A 20,475-nucleotide genomic window follows, 5' to 3' on the forward strand; every position below is an offset into this window, starting at 1 on the left:
GCTGTGAGTCACAGTGCGCAGCATAAAAGTCCTTTCACATCGGACGCAGGATGTGCTGCTAATGCTAACTGCTAACTAAAAGCAAAGGATCCAGAATTTGTTGCTGGCTGCTGGGCTCTGTGGGTCTTTGCAGTGTGACACAAAAATCACCAAACTCAGGCGACCACAGACTGTTTTCCTTCCTGGTGATGAAGGAAAACGCTGGGTTGGCATGTAAAAGGGCATTTATTCCCTTCAAGGACCTGCAGTTCAAAAAAAGTGCCCCTAAGACAGCCAAACCCATCTGTTCTCTGATTGGATTGTTACATTTGTGATTGACATGACATTCACCAATCAGATGAAAGGAAGAAAAATAGGGTCAAAATTCGTACTTGTAATTTGCAGGGTTTTTTTTTTTGGCTAAGTCCACACACAAAATTTTTTTACACATACAAATCCTGATTTACAAGTACAAAATATTTATGACCACATTTTGAGCCCATATACTTCTAACACTGGAAACAGTTCATCACATTGAGCACAGTCACTTCTTGTGTCACATGCTTTTCTTTGACATGTGTCAAATCAAATCAAATACTGTGTTTTAGAGTTTAGTGCTCTAGTCAGTAATTGGATATCCAACTAATAGTTTGGTTTGTTTGTAAAAGTTCAAATATAATCCACCATTTCAACATTCTTTAGTCTGATTCATATTTTCAGGTCTTTAAATGTATGAATTTAGATGTGTCAGATGGTGAAGAACATGTGAGAAAAAAAATCTATAGCTTTGTTAAAGTTTCCTGAAGACTGCTTGAAACTGCTTCCTGTTGGCTTCAGCTGTTTGGAGTTTCCATTTTCTAAACTTCTACATTCTGAACCTTCTTCAGCTCTGAACAGATGATGAAACACTGAATGATTTCAAGCACTTTGTCTAATAAACTTACATCTTTCATTCTTTATACAGATTGAAGGGCTGTGATCCATCAGAGATCAGCTTGCTGATCGCAGCTCTGAAGTCCAACTCCTCCTATCTGAAACGTCTGGACCTGAGAGGTGACAGTTTTCCCCCGAATGCGAACAAGCTGCAGGATCCAGGAGTGAAGCATCTGTGTGGTTTTCTGGAGAGTCCAGGATGTAAACTTGAAACTCTGAGGTCAGTCAGCATGTGACTGTAGCTCAGGAGGTAAAGCAAGTCACCAACTGACCGGAAGGTTAGGGGTTCAATCCCTGGTTCCTCCAGTCTGCATGTCAATTCAATTTTATTTATATAGCACCAAATCATAACAACAGTCGCCTCAAGGTGCTTTATATTGTACAGTAGATCATACAATAATAGATACAGAGTAAAACACAACAATCATATGACCCCCTATGAGCAAGCATTTTGGCGATAGTGGGAAGGAATGTCTGAAAAATGTAAGAAAAATGTTTTCTATAACTTTGTTGGAATTTCTGGAAAATTGAAAGCTGCTTCCTGTTGGCTTGAGCTGTTTGGAGTTTCCATTTTCTAAACTTCTACATTCTGAACCTTCTTCAGCTCTGAACAGATGATGAAACACTGAATGATTTCAAGCTCACACTTTGTCTGTCTAATAAACGTACATCTTTCATTCTTTATACAGATTGGTGAGCTGTGGTTTGTCAGAGATCAGCTGTGATTATCTGGCAGCAGCACTGAAGTCCAACCCCTCCCATCTGAGAGAGCTGGATCTGAGTAATAATAACTTGCAGGACATGGGGGTGAAGCAGCTGTGTGTTTTTCTGAAGAGTCCAGGATGTGGACTTGAAACTCTGAGGTTAGTCACCATGTTTTAGTAGTGCTGAGATGACTGAGATAAGATAAGATAAACCTTTATTAGTCCCACACATGGGAAATATGTTGTTCACAGCATAAAGTGGACAGTGCAAAGTTGCAGCTGCAAAAATTAAGAAGAGCAAAGGAATAGAATAAGATTAAAAGAATACCATAATATATACAACAGAATAAAATACTATGTTGTCGGAAAAAACAATTACACTTAGTGTTATTGCACATGTGTGGATGTGTGTGTTTGGTCAGTTGAAGTCTTTGTTGGGGAGTCTGACAGAAGCAAGGAGGAAAGACCTTCTGAATCTCTCCGTCCCACATCGTGGGTGCTTCCTGTTGGCTTCAGCTGATTGGAGTTTCCATTTTCTAAACTTCTACATTCTGAACCTTCTTCAGCTCTGAACAGATGATGAAACACTGAATGATTTCAAGCACTTTGTCTAATAAACTTACATCTTTCATTCTTTATACAGATTAAAGGACTGTGGTTTGTCAGAGACCAGCTGTGATTATCTGGCAGCAGCACTGAAGTCCAACCCCTCCCATCTGAGACTGCTGGACCTGAGTAATAATAACTTGCAGGACATGGGGGTGAAGCAGCTGTGTGTTTTTCTGAAGAGTCCAGGATGTGGACTTGAAACTCTGAGGTTAGTCACCATGTTTTAGTAGTGCTGAGATGACTGAGATAAGATAAGATAAACCTTTATTAGTCCCACACATGGGAAATATGTTGTTCACAGCATAAAGTGGACAGTGCAAAGTTGCAGCTGCAAAAATTAAGAAGAGCAAAGGAATAGAATAAGATTAAAAGAATACCATAATATATACAACAGAATAAAATCCTATGTTGTTGGAAAAAACAATTACACTTAGTGTTATTGCACATGTGTGGATGTGTGTGTTTGGTCAGTTGAAGTCTTTGTTGGGGAGTCTGACAGCAGCAAGGAGGAAAGACCTTCTGAATCTCTCCGTCCCACATCGTGGGTGCTGCAGCCTGTCACTTTGGCGACAGTGGGAAGGAAAAATCTCCCTTTTAACAGGAAGAAACCTCCGGCATAACCAGGCTCAGGGAGGGGCGGGGCCATCTGTTGCAACCGTTGGGGTGAGAGAAGGAAGACAGGATAAAGACATGCTGTGGAAGAGAGACAGAGGTTAATAACAGATATGATTAAATGCAGAGAGGTCTATTAATACATAGTGAGTGAGAAAGGTGACTGGAAAGGAAAAACTCAATGCATCATGGGAATCCCCCGGCAGCCTACGTCTATTGCAGCATAACGAAGGGAGGATTCAGGGTCACCTGGTCCAGCCCTAACTATATGCTTCAGCAAAAAGGAAAGTTTGAAGCCTAATCTTAAAAGTAGAGATAGTGTCTGTCTCCTGAATCCAAACTGGAAGCTGGTTCCACAGAAGAGGGGCCTGAAAACTGAAGGCTCTGCCTCCCATTCTACTTTTAAATACTCTAGGAACAACAAGTAGGCACTTTCTAGTCCCTGTCAGGACTCTTGCTGCAGCATTTTGGATTAGCTGAAGGCTTTTCAGCGAGTTCTTTGGATATCCTGATAATAATGAATTACAGTCGTCCAGCCTGGAAGTAATAAATGCATGAACTAGTTTTTCAGCGTCACTCTGAGACAGGATATTTCTAACTTTAGAGATGTTGCGCAAATGGAAGAAAGCAGTCTTACAGATTTGTTTAATATGTGCGTTGAAGGACATGTCCTGGTCAAAAATGACTCCAAGGTTCCTCACAGCGTTACTGGAGGCCAAGGTAATGCCATCCAGAGTAAGAATCTGCTTAGATACCATATTTCTAAGCTTTTGAGGGCCGAGTACAATAACCTCAGTTTGATCTGAATTAAGAAGCAGAAAGTTAGCGGCCATCCAGGTCTTTATGTCTTTAAGACATTCCTGCAGTTTAACTCATTGGTGTGTGTTATCTGGCTTCATGCACAGATAGAGCTGGGTGTCATCTGCATAGCAGTGTAAATGTATGCTATGTCTTCTAATGATGCTGCGTAAGGGAAGCATGTATAATGTAAACAGAATTGGTCCTAGCACTGAACCCTGTGGAACTCCATAATTAACCTCAGTGTGTGAAGAGGACTCTCCATTTACATGAACAAACTGGAGTCTATTAGATAGATATGATACAAACCACTGCAGCACAGTACCTGTAATACCTACAGCATGTTCTAATCGCTCTAATAGGATATTATGGTCGACAGTATCGAACGCTGCACTGAGGTCTAGCAGGACAAGCACAGAGATGAGTCCACTGTCAGAGGCCATAAGAAGATCATTTGTAACCTTCACTAAAGCTGTTTCTGTGCTGTGCTGAGCTCTGAAACCTGACTGAAACTCTTCAAATAAACCATTCCTCTGCAGATGATCTGTTAGCTGTTTGACAACTACTCTTTCAAGGATTTTTGATATGAAAGGAAGGTTGGAGATTGGCCTATAATTAGCTAAGACTGCTGGGTCTAGAGATGCTTTTTGAGTAAAGGTTTAACTACAGCCAGCTTGAAGGCCTGTGGTACATAGCTGATCATTAGAGATAGGTTGATCATATTTAAGATCGAAGAATTAATTAATGGCAGGACTTCTTTGAGCAGTTTTGTAGGAATGGGGTCTAAAAGACACGTTGATGGTTTGGAGGAAGTAAGTATTGACGTTAACTCAGAAAGATCAATTAGAGAAAAAGAGTCTAACTTAACATCAATGGTCCTAAGAGTAGCTGTAGATAATATTACATCTGTGGGATGATTATTGGTAATTTTTCTCTAATGATAAAAATGTTATTTGTGAAGAAGTTCATGAAGTCATTACTAGTTAACGTTAAAGGGATGGTTGGCTCAACAGAGCTCTGACTGTTTGCCAGCCTGGCTACAGTGCTGAAGAGAAACCTGGGGTTGTTCTTATTTTCTTCAATCAGTGATGAATAGTAAGATGTTCTGGCTTTGCGGAGGGCTTTCTTATAAAGCAGCAAACTATTTCTCCAGGCTAAATGATGATCCTCTAAATTTGTGACACGCCATTTCCTCTCCAGCTTACGAGTGTCTGTGAAGGTTCTCAGTCATCCAGGTCATCGTAGTCTAAGGAGCTTGGAAAGAAAAGCGTCTGGACTTCTTTGAGTTGCTTGAAGACGTTTCACCTCTCATCTGAGAAGCTTCTTCAGTTCTGAGGTCAAATGGTGGAGAGTCCCAGATTTAAACCTAGTGGGAGTTTCCCCCCAAAGAGGGACAAAGGGCCCTCTGATGATCCTCTACCTAATCACATGAGCTGAGGTGTGAAAATGGGTGTGGGTCACAATCAGCCAGGGTTTCGGGCAAGCTCATTGTGAAACCTGGCCCCACCCTATCATGGGATTTCCTGAGGTCAGATGGCCCAGGATGTGAGTGGGGAGTGGTGTGTGTGTGTGTGTGTGTGTGTGTGTGTGTGTGTGTGTGTGTGTGTGTGTGTGTGTGTGTGTGTGTAACAGAGAGAGAGAGAGACCAACTTTAGGGCAGCATCTCATTGTTTCAAACACACACTTTGTCTAAAAACTTATCCAAACATTTTTTATTCTCTATTCAGATTGGAGACCTGTGGTTTGTCAGAGATCAGCTCTCTGATCTCAGCTCTCTCCAAGTCCAATCCCTTTCATCTGAAACATCTGGACCTGAGTAACAACAACTTGAGGACTTCAGAAGTGGAGCAGCTACGTAGCTTTCTTGAGAGTTTAGCCTGCAGACTGGTGTATCATGGGTCAGTGGACGTGTTTTAGTTGTGCTGAGATGAATATGATGTGAAAGTTGTGCTGACACTAAACTGCAGACGTAAGACTGATATTATACTGATCCACACTGAGGATCTTCATGGTAAGTCTGTCTTCTTCTGCTCTGGTTTAGTCCATTGACTGCAGCAGAACAATGTTCACATTTCAAACCTTCAAAGGAAAAGAAAAACCCTCCACTGGATGATTGACTGTGAAACTGTGACACACTTCACTTTGAAATATGCAATTTTCTCATTCAGTTTATTCTCATGTTTTGTTTTAGTTCAAACTGAGGCCTGGTGTGGTAGCTGTAGCACATTAAAACAAATACAGTGCGTTAGTTCCTATGTTGGCACATATAAAAAGTTGGTGGAATTCGGGGAACTTGATTAAAGTTGCCAAGCTACAATGGACACCTGCTAAATATGCTCGCCGATAATGCTGCTGTACAAATGTTTAAGAGTCAAGTTAGCATTAGCATCCATTGGAATTTCTCTAGAGAAATCATAACTGCAATAAACTCTCTGGGAAGATTTAACAGTCACATACTACAACTGTGTTGGTGCACCAGCTATCAGTACTGTAGACATAGAGACATCCTCTTACTTCCTCTTGCTGTAGTTACTGGTTCAGTCATAATGTAAAGCCATGTAACATGTTAGCAGCAGAGTCTCAGGTGAATGTATGAAGCAAAGTTTCTATAATCAACAGGGTGCAACTGGGTCCTATTCCTCAAGTTCAAACCGGGGTTGAAACTAAAGATTATTTGATTGATTAAGTTCTTATCACAACTGGGGCAGCAGTCGTGTGGTGGTGAGTAAGGAGGATCCAAATAGCAGACAGTGGCAGAGGTGTAAGTGAGTTTTAATTGCAGTGAACAATAACCGAGGTGTGGGCAGAACCGAACATAAACCTAAACTGGGAAAACTAACACAAAAGGAAGACATGGGGCGAGGAGTAGAGAGACACGGTGAAACACAGGATAACGCTAAATACACAGAAGATTCACAGAGAAACACACACGATGCGACGAGGAGCACAGGCAGTATAAACGCAGTATAAATACACACACCAGGTAATCAGGAAATGGCAGACAGGAGGGGACACAGCTGGAACTAATGGACATAATGTCTGTGAAGGTTCTCAGTCATCCAGGTCATCGTAGTCAAAGGAGCTTGCAAAGAAAAGTGTCTGGACTTCTTCAAGTTGCTTGAAGACGTTTCACCTCTCATCCGAGAAGCTTCTTCAGTTCTAAGGTCAAATGGTGGAGAGTCCCAGATTTAAACCTAGTGGGAGTTTCCCCCCACAGAGGGACAAAAGGACCCCCTGATGATCCTTTAATCACCTGAGCCAAGGTGTGAAATTGGGTGTGGGACCCAATCAGCCAGAGTTTCGGGTGAGTTCATTGTGAAACCTGGCCCCACCTTGTCATGCGAATTCGCATCAGGGGGTCCTTTTGTCCCTCTGTGGGGGTCACTCCCACTAGGTTTATATCTGGGACTCTCCACCATTTGACCTTAGAACTGAAGAAGCTTCTCGGATGAGAGGTGAAACGTCTTCAAGCAACTTAAAGAAGTCCAGACGCTTTTCTTTGCAAGCTCCTTTGACTAATGGACATAACGAGACACAAACCTACAAAGTAAAACAGGAAACTCACAGACTGTTTCACAATACCAACTCTGGGACACGAACAGGACACACAGGAGAGACAAAGGTAGGGATGATAGAAACACACAACTCAAACCCTAAGAACAAATACAAAACAGCAGAAACTGGAAAATAATAACAATAAACTCAAAACACTGGGACCCAGGACCATGACAGTTCTTCCTTATTGGAATATATTTTGTTTAAAACTGTAACTCTAACAGAGAGGGAGCATTCAAGGACGCAATTCAATATGTTGTAGCTGCTGCTTATATCCAGTATACATAATCTGTGAGTGCACTGATCATTGTTTTCAGGACATCCCAATCTTTCACAATATGCAGCTGCAGGGTTGTCACATGAATGTATAAATGGCTATAATGTTACCAAGAAAAAATAAAAGCCAGCCTCTATCTGATAGAAGTTTGTTGAAATGAGACATAGAAGACGTTTTGTGACAACAGGTGTAACCCAGCACCTTCTGGGATAAGCTGAGAGCTCTTGTGTAGCAGGCAGATCACTCAGTGTGAGGAGTGTGAGTAGGATCTCTATCACATAGAGTTAAGGAGAAAAAAGGCAAGGCTTTTATTGAAAACATCAACAATTTGCATCATCATCAAAATGCATCACTGATTTCATGAAACCAGCTGTTGTTCTTTGTGCTACAGCATGAAACGCTAACATCATGACATCATCAACACTTGACATGAAACCGGTTTTCGTTCTGTTCTGCACTCTCTGTAGGAAAGTTAAGATAATACTAAATTACTCTATTGTTACTACTACTATATTTCTGATCAAATCCTTTTTTGATTGCTGACCAATCAGAGCTCCGTATATAAATTTTTAGTTCTGAAAGCATTAATATGTCATCGAGAGCAGGACACCTGTTTGTACATGTTGACCTCAGATCAGACCTGCTTGTAGTCTGATCCTTATTCTTTCCTCTCAGAGCATTTAACTCCAATGAGCCTGTGCCTGAAATAATAAAAACTTAGACTGTCTTCAAACATTAATTTTTAAAACATCATGAAATACTTGATTATAATATTGGAAGACTGTAATATTGATCAGTCTGTTAGCTTATATAGTTAACTTTCTTTCCTTATTCAAACAGGCTAAACTTTATTAATACAGCAGATCAAATAGTTTAAAACACTCACACATTCATTCAGTTCTATTAATACTAAAGTCCCATACAGAGCTTCCTTTATAAAATCAGCGACACTGAGGTCAGTACACTTATCCATATTAGTGATTGGCCAGATGCTGCTAGCCCCACCCTCTTTTTATCTGAACATGCAGGTTTAACCCTGAGTTGACTTAATTCAAATAAATGTAATTGCTTTGCTTTTCTTTTCTTTTTGCCTGTCCTGTTTGGATCTTTAGCCATCAGAATTGTTGTCTGAAGGCGAAGAAAGATGCCAAGTGGATTTACATTACCAATTGGATCATCATGGCCTTGCCATATTGGTCCATTTGATTGACCTTTATTATGATTATATATTTATTTTATTTTATTTTCAATTGTTACAGACGTGACTGGGGTATAGGACAGGGAGAAAGAAAGAGAGAGAGAGAGAAAGAAAAATAGAAGGGGGAAGAGATGGTGAGAAAGGGGGGAAGCAAAAAAAACAACAAAACAAAACACCTGGATCACCTGTATGGGGATAAGAAAAAACAGAAGAGAAAACAAACACAAAAGAGCAACATAATAAACCCCCAGGCCCAGAGGCCAGAAGCCTGAGGGTTCCCCACCCCCGAGAAGAGGCCCAGACAGGCCAAAGGCGCCAGGCCCCGCCAAGCGGCCACCAGGAGTGAGCCGGTACATACATGAGCGCCCAGCCCCAGACACCAAGAACCACCGACACACCAACATCTGAGGGCATCAGCCACTGGCAGGGAGTGTGGTGAGGGGAGATAGGCTTCCATACCTCGGAGAGCCTGAGATGTTCCCAGAGAGGTGGAGTCTAAGACCCAACCTGACATATAGACATAGATGAAGAGGCACACGCGGACACAAACGTGTATTCCCACCCCCATATACACCAGCAAATACTCGGCACTCACCCGACATGGAGACAGAAACAAATAGACACACATTCACACTCCCCAAACATGCTCTATATCCCAGGTCCGGGTACACTTCGCCCCTCTGGGGGTGGGGGTACCCGGACCTGGAGATGTAACCCTTCTCTCTGGGGTGGAGGAAAGCAGACCGCCTCCTTATCTGCAGTAGTAGGGAGGCCCTGCATCTCAGACCCCAATCCGACGGCCACCACCATTAATCTGACCCACCAAGTGGAATAATCTGATTACTCAATACTTCAACTGAAATAAAAGTTAGACAAACTTGACCTGAGAGAAGAAAATAAGATTATTAAAAGTTCAGTCAACTGGACCTTTGAATTCTGTGATCTCAGAGCTACTAAAAAGAAATGTGCTGTTTTATTTTAGCAACTTTTAGCAACTTGAACAAACTCAACTGTTCATGTTGGGTTCCTCTGAAATAAAATTAGGTTCATTAGGATTAGGTCTGGGTTTCCTCTGATCAGGTTTTTTGATCTTCTGCTGTTTTTAGATCAGAGCTCCTGACCCTCAGGTTTTATAGGTTTGGTCTAATCACTGGGGATTCTGGTTTTCTTATTAACATCATGTCATTGCAGCAAATAAACAGTAGAATCCAAAACCCTTCAGATCCAGAGACGATGATGTTGTAACACTCTGATCCTGATTCACTCTGTTTCCTCAGTTCTAAATATCCTCTCATGTTTTATAGATCTAAGACATCTGTTCAGGAGCAGCTGTTAGACCTGTTGGATGATTTGGGAGAGGAGGAGCTGAAACTTTTTCACTGGTACCTGCAGAATGTGCCTGTAGGTGATTTTCCAACCATGAAAAAAAGTCATCTGGAGAAAGCAAGCAGAAGGAGAACAGTGGATCTTATGGTGGCGACATATACTGACAATGTGATGGAGGTGGCCAGATTAATTTTAGAGATGACAAAGGAAGGTCAGTATAAAAAAAAAACACCTGGTCCAGTCTACAGACACAACTGTTTGAGTTATTTTACAAAATGTCTTTCAGAGCAGTTTCAGTTTGACTTTATTTTCTTAAACTTGTTTTTTCTCCACAGCTGATATTTGTGAACAAAAGAAAAACATTTTCAGGGTTTTTTTTTATTTCCTGGAGTCAAGTCATTTAAGTTTTTACTTCTAAAATGGCAAAATGATTTAAAATGCAACTGAACAGGATATTGCTCAGCATCAGCAGCTTCAGCAACACATAGGTATTCAGTAGATTGTCTGAGGAGACATCTGAAAGATCAGCACAGAGTTACTTATTGTGAATTGCCAGATTAAATGTGTTGGTTATAGTGAACACTTTATCAACTTTATCACAAAAACCTCAGGCCCCTTCTCCATTTCCCTTTACTTGGTCCCCACAGGGCTTTACGTATCTGGGAATTAGAGTCACACCCACCTTTGACCAGATGTATAAAATTAATTTTAGCCCCCTATTTTAGCAGGTCAAATTAGATTTGGAGAGACTATAATCCTTACATCTATCTTGGCTCGGGCATATCGCTCTTCTGAAATACAGATGGTTCCGACGCTCTTCACAAACAAAACTATTCAAACTCTAAAAGGCTGGTTTAGCTCCTTTATTTGGGCAGGGAGGAAACCGTGTCTTAATAATAATAATAATAATAGATACTTTATTGATCCCCATGGGGAAATTACTTGTTCTTCTCTGCATTTGACCCATTCACTCAGTGAAGCAGTGGGCAGCCACTAAGAAGGCGCCCGGGGAGAAGTGTGTAGGGACGGTACCTTGCTCAGGGGTACCTCAGGGTAGCCATTAAGTGGATTTGAACCCCCGACCTTCCGATCATGGGGCGACCACTTTACCTACTGAGCTATCCCTATCCCTTAAAATATCCACATTATGTCTTTCATCCTCAAAAGGGGGCCTTGATTTCCCAGATATAAGGAAGTATCAGCTGAGCACCCATATGCATATAGCTGCCGATTGGGTACAACAGCCTGCTCCTGTGTGGTTGGATATTGGGAGCTCCAACTTCCCTTTTAAAAATATTGCTTTTTGTGGGAAAACTGAAGACCTTAAGGATGTTCTGTAGCAACCTACTCACACATGATCCCCCAGGGATCAATAAAGTATTCTGATTCTGATTCTGATTATCTACTGTTAGAGCTTAGCGAATGGTTCAAAAACTAGAAGGAAGGGCTCACTTAACATCTCTTTTCACTCCCTTTTCCAATTTTCCTCTCTTTCTGGACCACCGACCCCGGCTTTTGGAACTGGGCTGCCAATGGTTTTTCTACCTTTTCTGACTTAATGGACAGAAAAGGAATTACATATAGAGATGAGTGACGAAGTCTGGGAGAATGCTAAATCTCTAAGCGTCTGTAATAAAGTAAAGGCAATCCAAATTAACATTCTACACAGAGCTCACATATCACCTTGTCAACACCATAAATACAATTCAGACCTTTCTCTGCTGTACCCTAAATGTAAAATAGAGGAGGGCAACCTCACGCACTGATCTATGATCTTGCGGGAAAATACAACAATTTTGGTTTGTCATAAAGTGTGAACTGGATAAGATCTTCACCACTGACAATGAATGTAATCCATTGTGTATGCTACTTGAATAGAATAGAATAGAATTCAACTTTATTGTCATTGCACAGGTACAGGGCAACGAAATGCAGTTTGCATCCATCCAGAAGTGCTTAGTGATATAGATATATTACAATATATATTAGCAATAATATAGATATGTAAGTATATTACAGAAATGGGTCTACTTTGTTATAATGTACACGGTATGAAGTATGTTGTGAATATTCTATAACTATAAGTATGTACAGGCTGTAGTGAGTACAAGCTATGTACAGGATATGAACAGGATATAAATATGAAAAACTATACAGAATATGAAATAAATAACTTTACAGAATCTGAGATATACAGCTATACAGAAATGGGAACTATGCAAGTTGTAAACAGTTGTAGGGTTAAAGATTATCGAATGTACAGAATGATTATTTACACAGAGCTATACAGTAGTGCAGTTAAGATAAGTGAGGGTGTAGATAGTTTCTACAGAGGCTATATAAAGTGCTAGTGGTTGTGAGTGGTGGTTCACTCCATGTTATTATTGTGTGTTTGAGGGTACAGTTGTCCATTGTGTGTGTGTGTAGGTGGTTGTGGATGTGTGTATGTTCAGTCCATGAGTTAACGTGGGTCAGATGTCAGGAGGCAGAGTTCAGGAGTCTGACAGCTGTGGGGAAGAAGCTGTTCCGGTACCTGGTGGTCTTAGTCCGGAGGCTCCTGTAGCGCCTCCCAGAGGGCAGGAGGGTGAAGAGTCCATGTGATGGGTGACTGGGTTCTTTGATGATTTTCCCAGCCCTTTTCAGACACCGCTTCCTGTAGATGTCTTTTATGGCAGGAAGTGGTGCTCCGGCGATGCGCTGGGCAGTTTTCACGACCCTCTGCAACGCCTTCCGGTCCGAGGCAGAGCAGTTCCCGTACCAGACTGTTATACAGTTGGTCAGGATGCTCTCGATGGTGCAGCGATAGAAGTTCACCAGGATGTCTGAGGACAGGTGGTTCTTCCTCAGAGTCCTCAAGAAGAAGAGGCGCTGGTGAGCCTTCTTGACCAGCTTGGAGCAGTTGGTCGTCCAGGTGAGATCCTCGGAGATGTGGACTCCCAGGAACTTGAAGCTGCTCACACGCTCCACAGCCGTCCCCTTAATGTGGATGGGTGGATGTGGGTCAGCATTCCTCCTGTAGTCCACGATGAGCTCCTTGGTCTTCTCGGTGTTAAGCAGCAGGTTGTTTGTGTCGCACCACTCAGCCAGACGATCCACCTCCTCCCTGTAGGCGGCCTCATCGTTGTCACTGATGAGGCCAATCACCGTGGTGTCATCTGCAAACTTAATGATGGTGTTGGAACCATCAGCAGGTCTGCAGTCGTGGGTGAAGAGGGAGTAGAGGAAAGGGCTCATCACACAGCCTTGTGTGTGTGTGTAGATGAGCAGTGGTTATCCAGCCGGACATGTTGGGGGCGGTTGGTCAGGAAGTCCAGTAACCATTTGCAGATGAGGGAACTGATGCCCAGGTCTGTCAGTGTCCTGATGAGTTGTGAGGGGTGGATTGTATTGAATGCTGAACTGAAGTCTATAAACAGCATTCTGGCGTAGGTGTTGTTGTTGTCCAGGTGTGAGAGGACAGAGTGCAGTGCGATGGAGACTGCATCCTCTGTGCTCCTGTTCTGGCGGTATGCGAATTGGTGGGGGTCCAGGGTGGGGGGGAGACAGGATTTGAAGTGTGCTAGGACCAGCTGCTCTAAGCACTTAGTGATGATGGGGGTGAGTGCTACTGGGCGGTAGTCATTGAGGAAAGATGGGTTGGAGTTTTTGGGTATCGGGACGATGGAGGTGGATTTGAAGCAGGCCGGTACCACAGCGTGGGCCAAGGACAGGTTGCATATGTCTGTCAGCACTCCTGCAAGCTCCTCAGAACACGCTCTGAGAACACACCCGGGGATGCCATCAGGACCTGCAGCCTTGTGGACATTGATCCTGCTCAGCACCGCTCCTACATTGGTGGGGGAGAGAGTCATAGGTTGGTGGTCTGGCGTCATGTCTGCTTTGGTTGTGATTGTGGGGTTCCCTCGCTCAAAACGAGCATAAAAGTTGTTGAGCTCGTTGAGGAAGGAGACATCAGAGGATGCGGGGGAGGGTTTGGTGGTCCTGTAGTCTGTGATGGTCTGGAGTCCTTGCCACATGCGTCGGGGGTTGGAGTTGGAGAAGTGTTCTTCTACCTTCTTTTTGTAATGGTGTTTGGCTTTTTTGATGCCCTTCTTTAGATTAGCCCTGGCTGTACTGTAGGCGTGTGCATCTCCTGACCTAAAGGCAGTGTTGCGGGCCTTCAGGAGGAGACGAACATCCCGGTTCATCCAAGGCTTCTGGTTGGGGTACATGGTGATCCGTTTCTGGGTGGTGACACTGTCTGTGGTTTTGGAGATGTAATCCAGTACAGATGAGGCGTACTGGTCCAGGTCTGTGTGGGTGAACATATTCCAGTCTGTGTTTTTAAATCTGTCCTGGAGCACTGCGTCTGTCCCCTCTGGCCACACTTTAATTGTCCTCACAGCAGGTTTCACACGTTGGATGAGTGGTGAATACCTAGGTGTGAGGAACAGGGAGAGATGGTCCGATTGTCCAATGTGGGGGAGGGGTGTGGCTTTACTTGGAGTGGCGAATGACAAAATCAGGGGGAAGTTTAGAAAGCAGCTCAACAGGCTGTTAAAGTTCTTTGCAAGGAAATGTGTCCTTTTGAACTGGATCAAGGACACGGCCCCATCTAAGACTCAATGGCACTGGATAGTACTGGAACATGTGTCACTAGATTTCCTAACATGTAAGTTACATACTAGGGGAAAGAAGTTTCATAAAATATGGATACCATTTATGGCATATGCCGGTTTGCTGAAAAGGCTGCTGCTATTTTACATATGAGTATAGCTAACTGTATCTCATAATCAAAGTGTCTGGATCTTTATTTATTTGTATTCTTGAGCCAGGTTGTCTGTTTTGTGTGTTCTGTTGGTTTTGTTTTGTTTAATGGCGGTGTTATTGTAAAAGTTTAAAACTCAATAAATACATGGAAGAAAAACAAATATGTGAGAGCAGCACAGTGATGCTGACTGCACTCCTCTCTCCTCATGACTCTGCCTCTCCTTCTCTAAATTCATCTCAGGTGTGAGGGACTAAGACACTATGTGAGGAACTGAGGATGCACAATCTGAGATATAAAACAGGGGTGTGTTACCCCAGCTTTCAGTACTTGCAGCACATACACTACCTTTAGTAAACTGTGAAATAATGAATCATCAGTTACCTGAATGTGTGGGCAGCAGCAACAAACAGGACCTCAGTAACCTGTACATGACATCTGACCAAGTAACACATCTGACTGACCTTTGCTGCCCAGTAACTTATACTACCTCAATATTTTTTCATATACATATGTGGTGGGGCGTGGTCTGCGGTGCCGTGCGGACGCACCTGCACGGCATCCGCAATCACGCCCGCCGTGTTAAAACACGGGGACTCAGGGGTTGGTGTGGTTGTGGTGTGACGTGAATTAAATACAGATGGCTCTGAACGGTGCTCCGTGGTCCCGCCGTGCCTTATTCATGCCACAACATACATAAAATTACAAAGTAAATATCACAGAGCACTTTTAATCTGGGGAAAAGAGACTAACTGTAAAAAACAACAACTGTCACGGTTGTTAAAGAGTGGACTCAGGCGCGGAGCTCAGAAATAATGACAGTGCATTTATTTACAGTGCAGCAAGGTGACAACAGTTAAACTGTGCAACAATGGTGATAGTGCGTCCCTCCTTCCGTGTAAGCCCGTGCGTGGTAGTGAGTGCCCGTCTCTCCTCCAAGTGCTTCCTTAGTGTCGGTAAATCCTCCGTCAATCCCAGGGTGAACACACACACACACACACACACACACACACACACGCACACACACACATACACACACATACACGCACACACACACACACGACAGCAGAATGAGTACGAAGATCAGACAGCACTTCAATAACGTTAGCGACTCAAAAACACTACCAGGCTTAGTGCAATACTCCAGCGCTGTCTGTCGCTCAGCCACACCATTAAGTAGCCCTGCTGAAGATGCTAGTTGATTGGCAGCAGCTGGTGGATTGACTGCAGGTGCGGCAGCTCCGGGCGACAGCACTTCCGGGTCGGAGGTAGCCTGTTGCTAGGTTACCTCCTAACACATCACAGCGGAGCCGGAGGGGAAGACAGGGCGATAGGAGAGACACATACACACGCACACAGATATACACACACTGGCAGGTCGACCGGTCAGGGCGCCGTCAGCTCCTGACAACAACAACAAAATAAACCAAAACATATACCTCACATTATGTGATATCTCATGTTTGTTTTTTGGCTGCAGCCTTTTTCCTTCTTAATGATATGTTAAAGTTTGTACACTCCCATTTAGTGTCTGCACTAAACTCACGTCTTTATATTTGCTGCATATATACATAAAATTTAACTGAATGAGGTAAAGTCCTTCACCTTAACCATCAAATTGGTTCACATACTTCAAACCTACACTCAGTGTATGACTCGCTACCTTCGTGGCTTGTGGACAAGCAGTTACAATGATTTGATAATTATTAATTAAAATAATTCAAATGAGTTCATAACTGTAACTTAAAATGTGATAATGATCTGAGTGCATATTCAGATAGATTCATGTATAAATGCAGGTGAATTACTTTTTCCTTCACCTCTACAGGCAAAGATCTAATTGTCGGTTGTTGTTTCATTCAGACTCTCTTCAGGCCTGTCAGCTCAAACTCAAGTCAAACCTGAAGCAGAAGTTCCAGTGTGTGCTCGAGGGGATTTCTACAACAGAAAACCCGACCCTCCTGAGTCAGATCTACACAGAGCTCTACATCACAGAGGGAGGGACTGCAGAGGTCAATGATGAACATGAGGTCAGACAGATTGAAACAGCATCCAGGAAACCAGACAGACCAGAAACTACAATCAGACAAGAAGACATCTTTAAACTCCCACCTGGAAGAGATAAACCAATCAGAACAGTGCTGACAATGGGAGTGGCTGGCATTGGGAAAACAGTCCTAACACAGAAGTTCACTCTGGACTGGGCTGAAGACAAAGCCAACCAGGACATCCAGTTCATATTTCCATTCACTTTCAGAGAGCTGAATGTGCTGAAAGAGGAAAAGTTCAGCTTGGTGGGACTTGTTCATCACTTCTTTACTGAAACCAAAAAAGCAGGAATCTGCAGCTTTGAAGACTTCCAGGTTGTGTTCATCTTTGATGGTCTGGATGAGTGTCGACTTCCTCTGGACTTCCACAAAACTAAAATCCTGACTGATGTTACTGAGTCCACCTCAGTGAATGTGCTGCTGATAAACCTCATCAGGGGGAAACTGCTTCCCTCTGCTCGCCTCTGGATAACCACACGACCTGCAGCAGCCAATCAGATCCCTCCTGACTGTGTCGGCATGGTGACAGAGGTCAGAGGGTTCACTGACCCACAGAAGGAGGAGTACTTCAGGAAGAGATTCAGAGATGAGGAGCAGGCCAGCAGGATCATCTCCCACATCAAGACATCACGAAGCCTCCACATCATGTGCCACATCCCAGTCTTCTGCTGGATCACTGCTACAGCTCTGGAGTTTGTCATGAAGAACAAAGAGAGTGAAGATCTGCCTAAGACTCTCACAGAGCTCTACCTACGCCTTGTGCTATTTCACCTAAAAACGAAGGACATCAAATATGATGGAGAAGCTGAGACAGATTCATGCAGGAAGATCATTGAGTCTCTGGGAAAACTGGCCTTTGATCAGCTGCAGAAAGGAAACCTGATCTTCTATGAATCAGACCTGACAGAGTGTGGCATCGATATCAGAGCAGCCTCAGTGTACTCAGGAGTGTTCACACAGATCTTTAAAAAGGAGAGAGGACTGTACCAGGACAAGGTGTTCTGCTTCATCCATCTGAGTGTTCAGGAGTTCTTTGCTGCTCTTCATGTCTATCTGACCTTCATCAACTCTGGAGTCAACCTGCTTAAGAAACAATCTCCTCGCTTTAAAATCTTCCAGAAAACACTTACTGTAAAAGACTTCTACCAGAGTGCTGTGGACAAAGCCTTAGAGAGTCCAAATGGCCACCTGGACTTGTTCCTCCGCTTCCTCCTGGGTCTTTCACTGCAGACCAATCAGGATCTCCTATGCATGCTGACACAGACAGGAAGTAGCTCACAGACCAATCAGGAAACAGTCCAGTACATCAAGAAGAAGCTCGGTGACGATCTGTCTGCAGAGAAAAGCATCAATCTGTTCCACTGTCTGAATGAACTGGATGATCGTTCTCTAGTGGAGGAGATCCAACAGTCCCTGAGTTCAGGACGTCTCTCCACAGATCAACTGTCTCCTGCTCAGTGGTCGGCTCTGGTCTTCGTCTTACTGTCATCAGATCTTGCTGTGTTTGACCTGCAGAAATACTCCCATTCAGAGAAGGCATTTTTGAAGCTGCTGCCAGTGGTCAAAGCCTCCAAGAAAGTGCTGTAAGTGAATCTATGAACAAATATGTTTAATAATGCTAGATGAAGAAAATAATATGTCTCCATTGTTATTCTTCCTCAGGCTGAGAGATTGTAAACTCTCAAAAAGAAGCTTTGAAGCTTTGTCTGAAATTCTCAGCTCCCCATCCAATCATCTGAGAGAGCTGGACCTGAGCTGGAACTACCTGCAGGATTCAGGATTGGATTTGCTGTGTGTTGGACTAAAGAGTCCTGACTGTAAACTTGAAACTCTCAGGTAAGGATACAGACTTTTTGACACTTTTCGACTCTTAAATCTGTAAGTTTATCTTGATGAGAATGTTCAAAATCAGCACAGTTTTCCTTTTAAGTTCCTGAGTTTATATTTTTAACTGTCAGGTCATCTGGACAGATGTTTTTATTCTTTTTTATTACTTGTCCCTAAAGTCAGAACTAAACTCACATTTAGATAACTTCCTGTTACTGGAGCAGCCTTCCTGAAGACAGCAGAGTGTTTTCATGCTTTTAAAGTCAAACTCAACTTTCTGACCTGGCTTTCATTTATTATTTACTTTCATTTATTTATATACACTGCTCAAAAAAATAAAGGGAACACTATATAACTCCAAGTCAATCACACTTCAGTGAAATCAAACTGTCAATCAGTGTTGCTTTCTAAGTGGACAATCAATTTCACATGCTGTTGTGCAAATGGAATCGACAACAGGTTTCAGCTTCAGTTTTATTTGTCATATGCAAGTTAGCACAGGGTCAACATTGCAATGAAATGTATTTGACGAGCAGCAGACAGTCACTCAGCAGGATAATACGTAAAAGAAACAGTAAGAGCAAAATGTTTATAAAATATAGTAATGAACAGACTATATACATATATACATACATAGATAGATAGATATAGATATATACCCATGTATATACACTCAACAAAAATATAAACGCAACACCTTTGTTACTGCTCCCATTCCCCATGGGATGGACGTAGAGACCTAAAATTCATTCCAGATACACAATATAACCATCCCTCCCAAACAGTGGTCACAAATCAGTCCAAATGTGTGGTAGTGGGCACATCTGCTATATTGAGATAATCCATCCCACCTCACAGGTGTGCCACATCAGGATGCTGATCTGACATCATGAGTAGTGCACAGGTGTACCTCAGACTGCCCACAACAAAAGGCCACCCTGGAATGTGCAGTTTTTTGCGCTATTGGGGGTCTGGGGACCCAGAACCGGTCAGTCTCTGGTGTGACCACCATTTGCCTCATGCAGTGCAACACATCGTCTCATGGAGTCTATCAGATTGTCAATTGTGGCCTCAATATAGCAGATGTGCCCACTACCACACATTTGGACTGATTTGTGACCACTGTTTGGGAGGGATGGTTATATTGTGTATCTGGAATGAATTTTAGGTCTCTACGTCCATCCCATGGGGAATGGGAGCAGTAACAAAGGTGTTGCGTTTATATTTTTGTTGAGTGTATATAAATATGGTTTTAGTGATGGTATCGTCTATGCATTTTCCAATATATCCAATGATGAGTCTGTGAGTTCATTGATGTTGCCATCAGCTACATCCACAAATATCTGCCAGTCAGTTGTCTCAAAGCAGTCCTGCAGGACCTCCTCAGCCTCACTGTCCCATTTGTAGATGACCCTGGAAACTGTTTTTTCCTGTTTGAGTCTTTGTCTGTATGCAGGCAGCAGCAGTAGGAACAATGGTCTGCCTTGCCAAAAGCTGGGCAGGGGAGGGGTTTGTAGCACTCTTTCAATCGTCCAGTGTTTGATCACCTCTTGTGGGGAAGGAGATGTGCTGATAGTATTTGGGGAGAACTTTCCTCATGTTGGCTCTGTTGAAGTCTCCCAGCACAATAAAGGCAGCTTCAGGATTTTGGTTTTGATGTCCAATAATGTCATACAGTTCATCTATAGCTATAGATTTATCAGCATGTGGGGGAATGTAAACAGCTGAAAGGAGAACTGAGCTGAACTCCCTCGGGAGGTAAAAAGGTCTGACTTTGGTCAGTAGCTTGAGGCTCTGAGAGCAGTAAGTTTTTAAAATACACACATCTCTAGCCCACAAAGAGTTAACAATAAAGCACACCC

At 43.0% G+C, this 20,475-nt stretch overlaps 1 protein-coding gene across 2 annotated transcripts in view; it reads left to right on the top strand.

Moving 5' to 3' along the window:
• LOC146567812 (uncharacterized) overlaps nucleotides 1-20,475 on the top strand; it is a 55,019-nt gene that overhangs the window by 31,372 nt on the left and 3,172 nt on the right. For both annotated transcript variants that reach the window (XM_085285655.1, XM_085285656.1), the window contains 7 exons: nucleotides 944-1,132; nucleotides 1,602-1,775; nucleotides 2,260-2,433; nucleotides 5,363-5,533; nucleotides 9,970-10,202; nucleotides 16,602-18,369; nucleotides 18,449-18,622. In XM_085285655.1, coding sequence (XP_085141781.1) covers nucleotides 944-1,132; nucleotides 1,602-1,775; nucleotides 2,260-2,433; nucleotides 5,363-5,533; nucleotides 9,970-10,202; nucleotides 16,602-18,369; nucleotides 18,449-18,622 — 2,883 coding nt within the window. The remainder of the gene's footprint in view (nucleotides 1-943; nucleotides 1,133-1,601; nucleotides 1,776-2,259; nucleotides 2,434-5,362; nucleotides 5,534-9,969; nucleotides 10,203-16,601; nucleotides 18,370-18,448; nucleotides 18,623-20,475) is intronic.

The sequence above is a fragment of the Mchenga conophoros genome, linkage group LG9, assembly GCF_057382185.1.
Source record: "Mchenga conophoros isolate Kocher_MC1m ecotype Shallow Benthic linkage group LG9, M_conophoros_male_GT1.1, whole genome shotgun sequence".
Lineage (NCBI taxonomy): Eukaryota > Metazoa > Chordata > Actinopteri > Cichliformes > Cichlidae > Mchenga > Mchenga conophoros.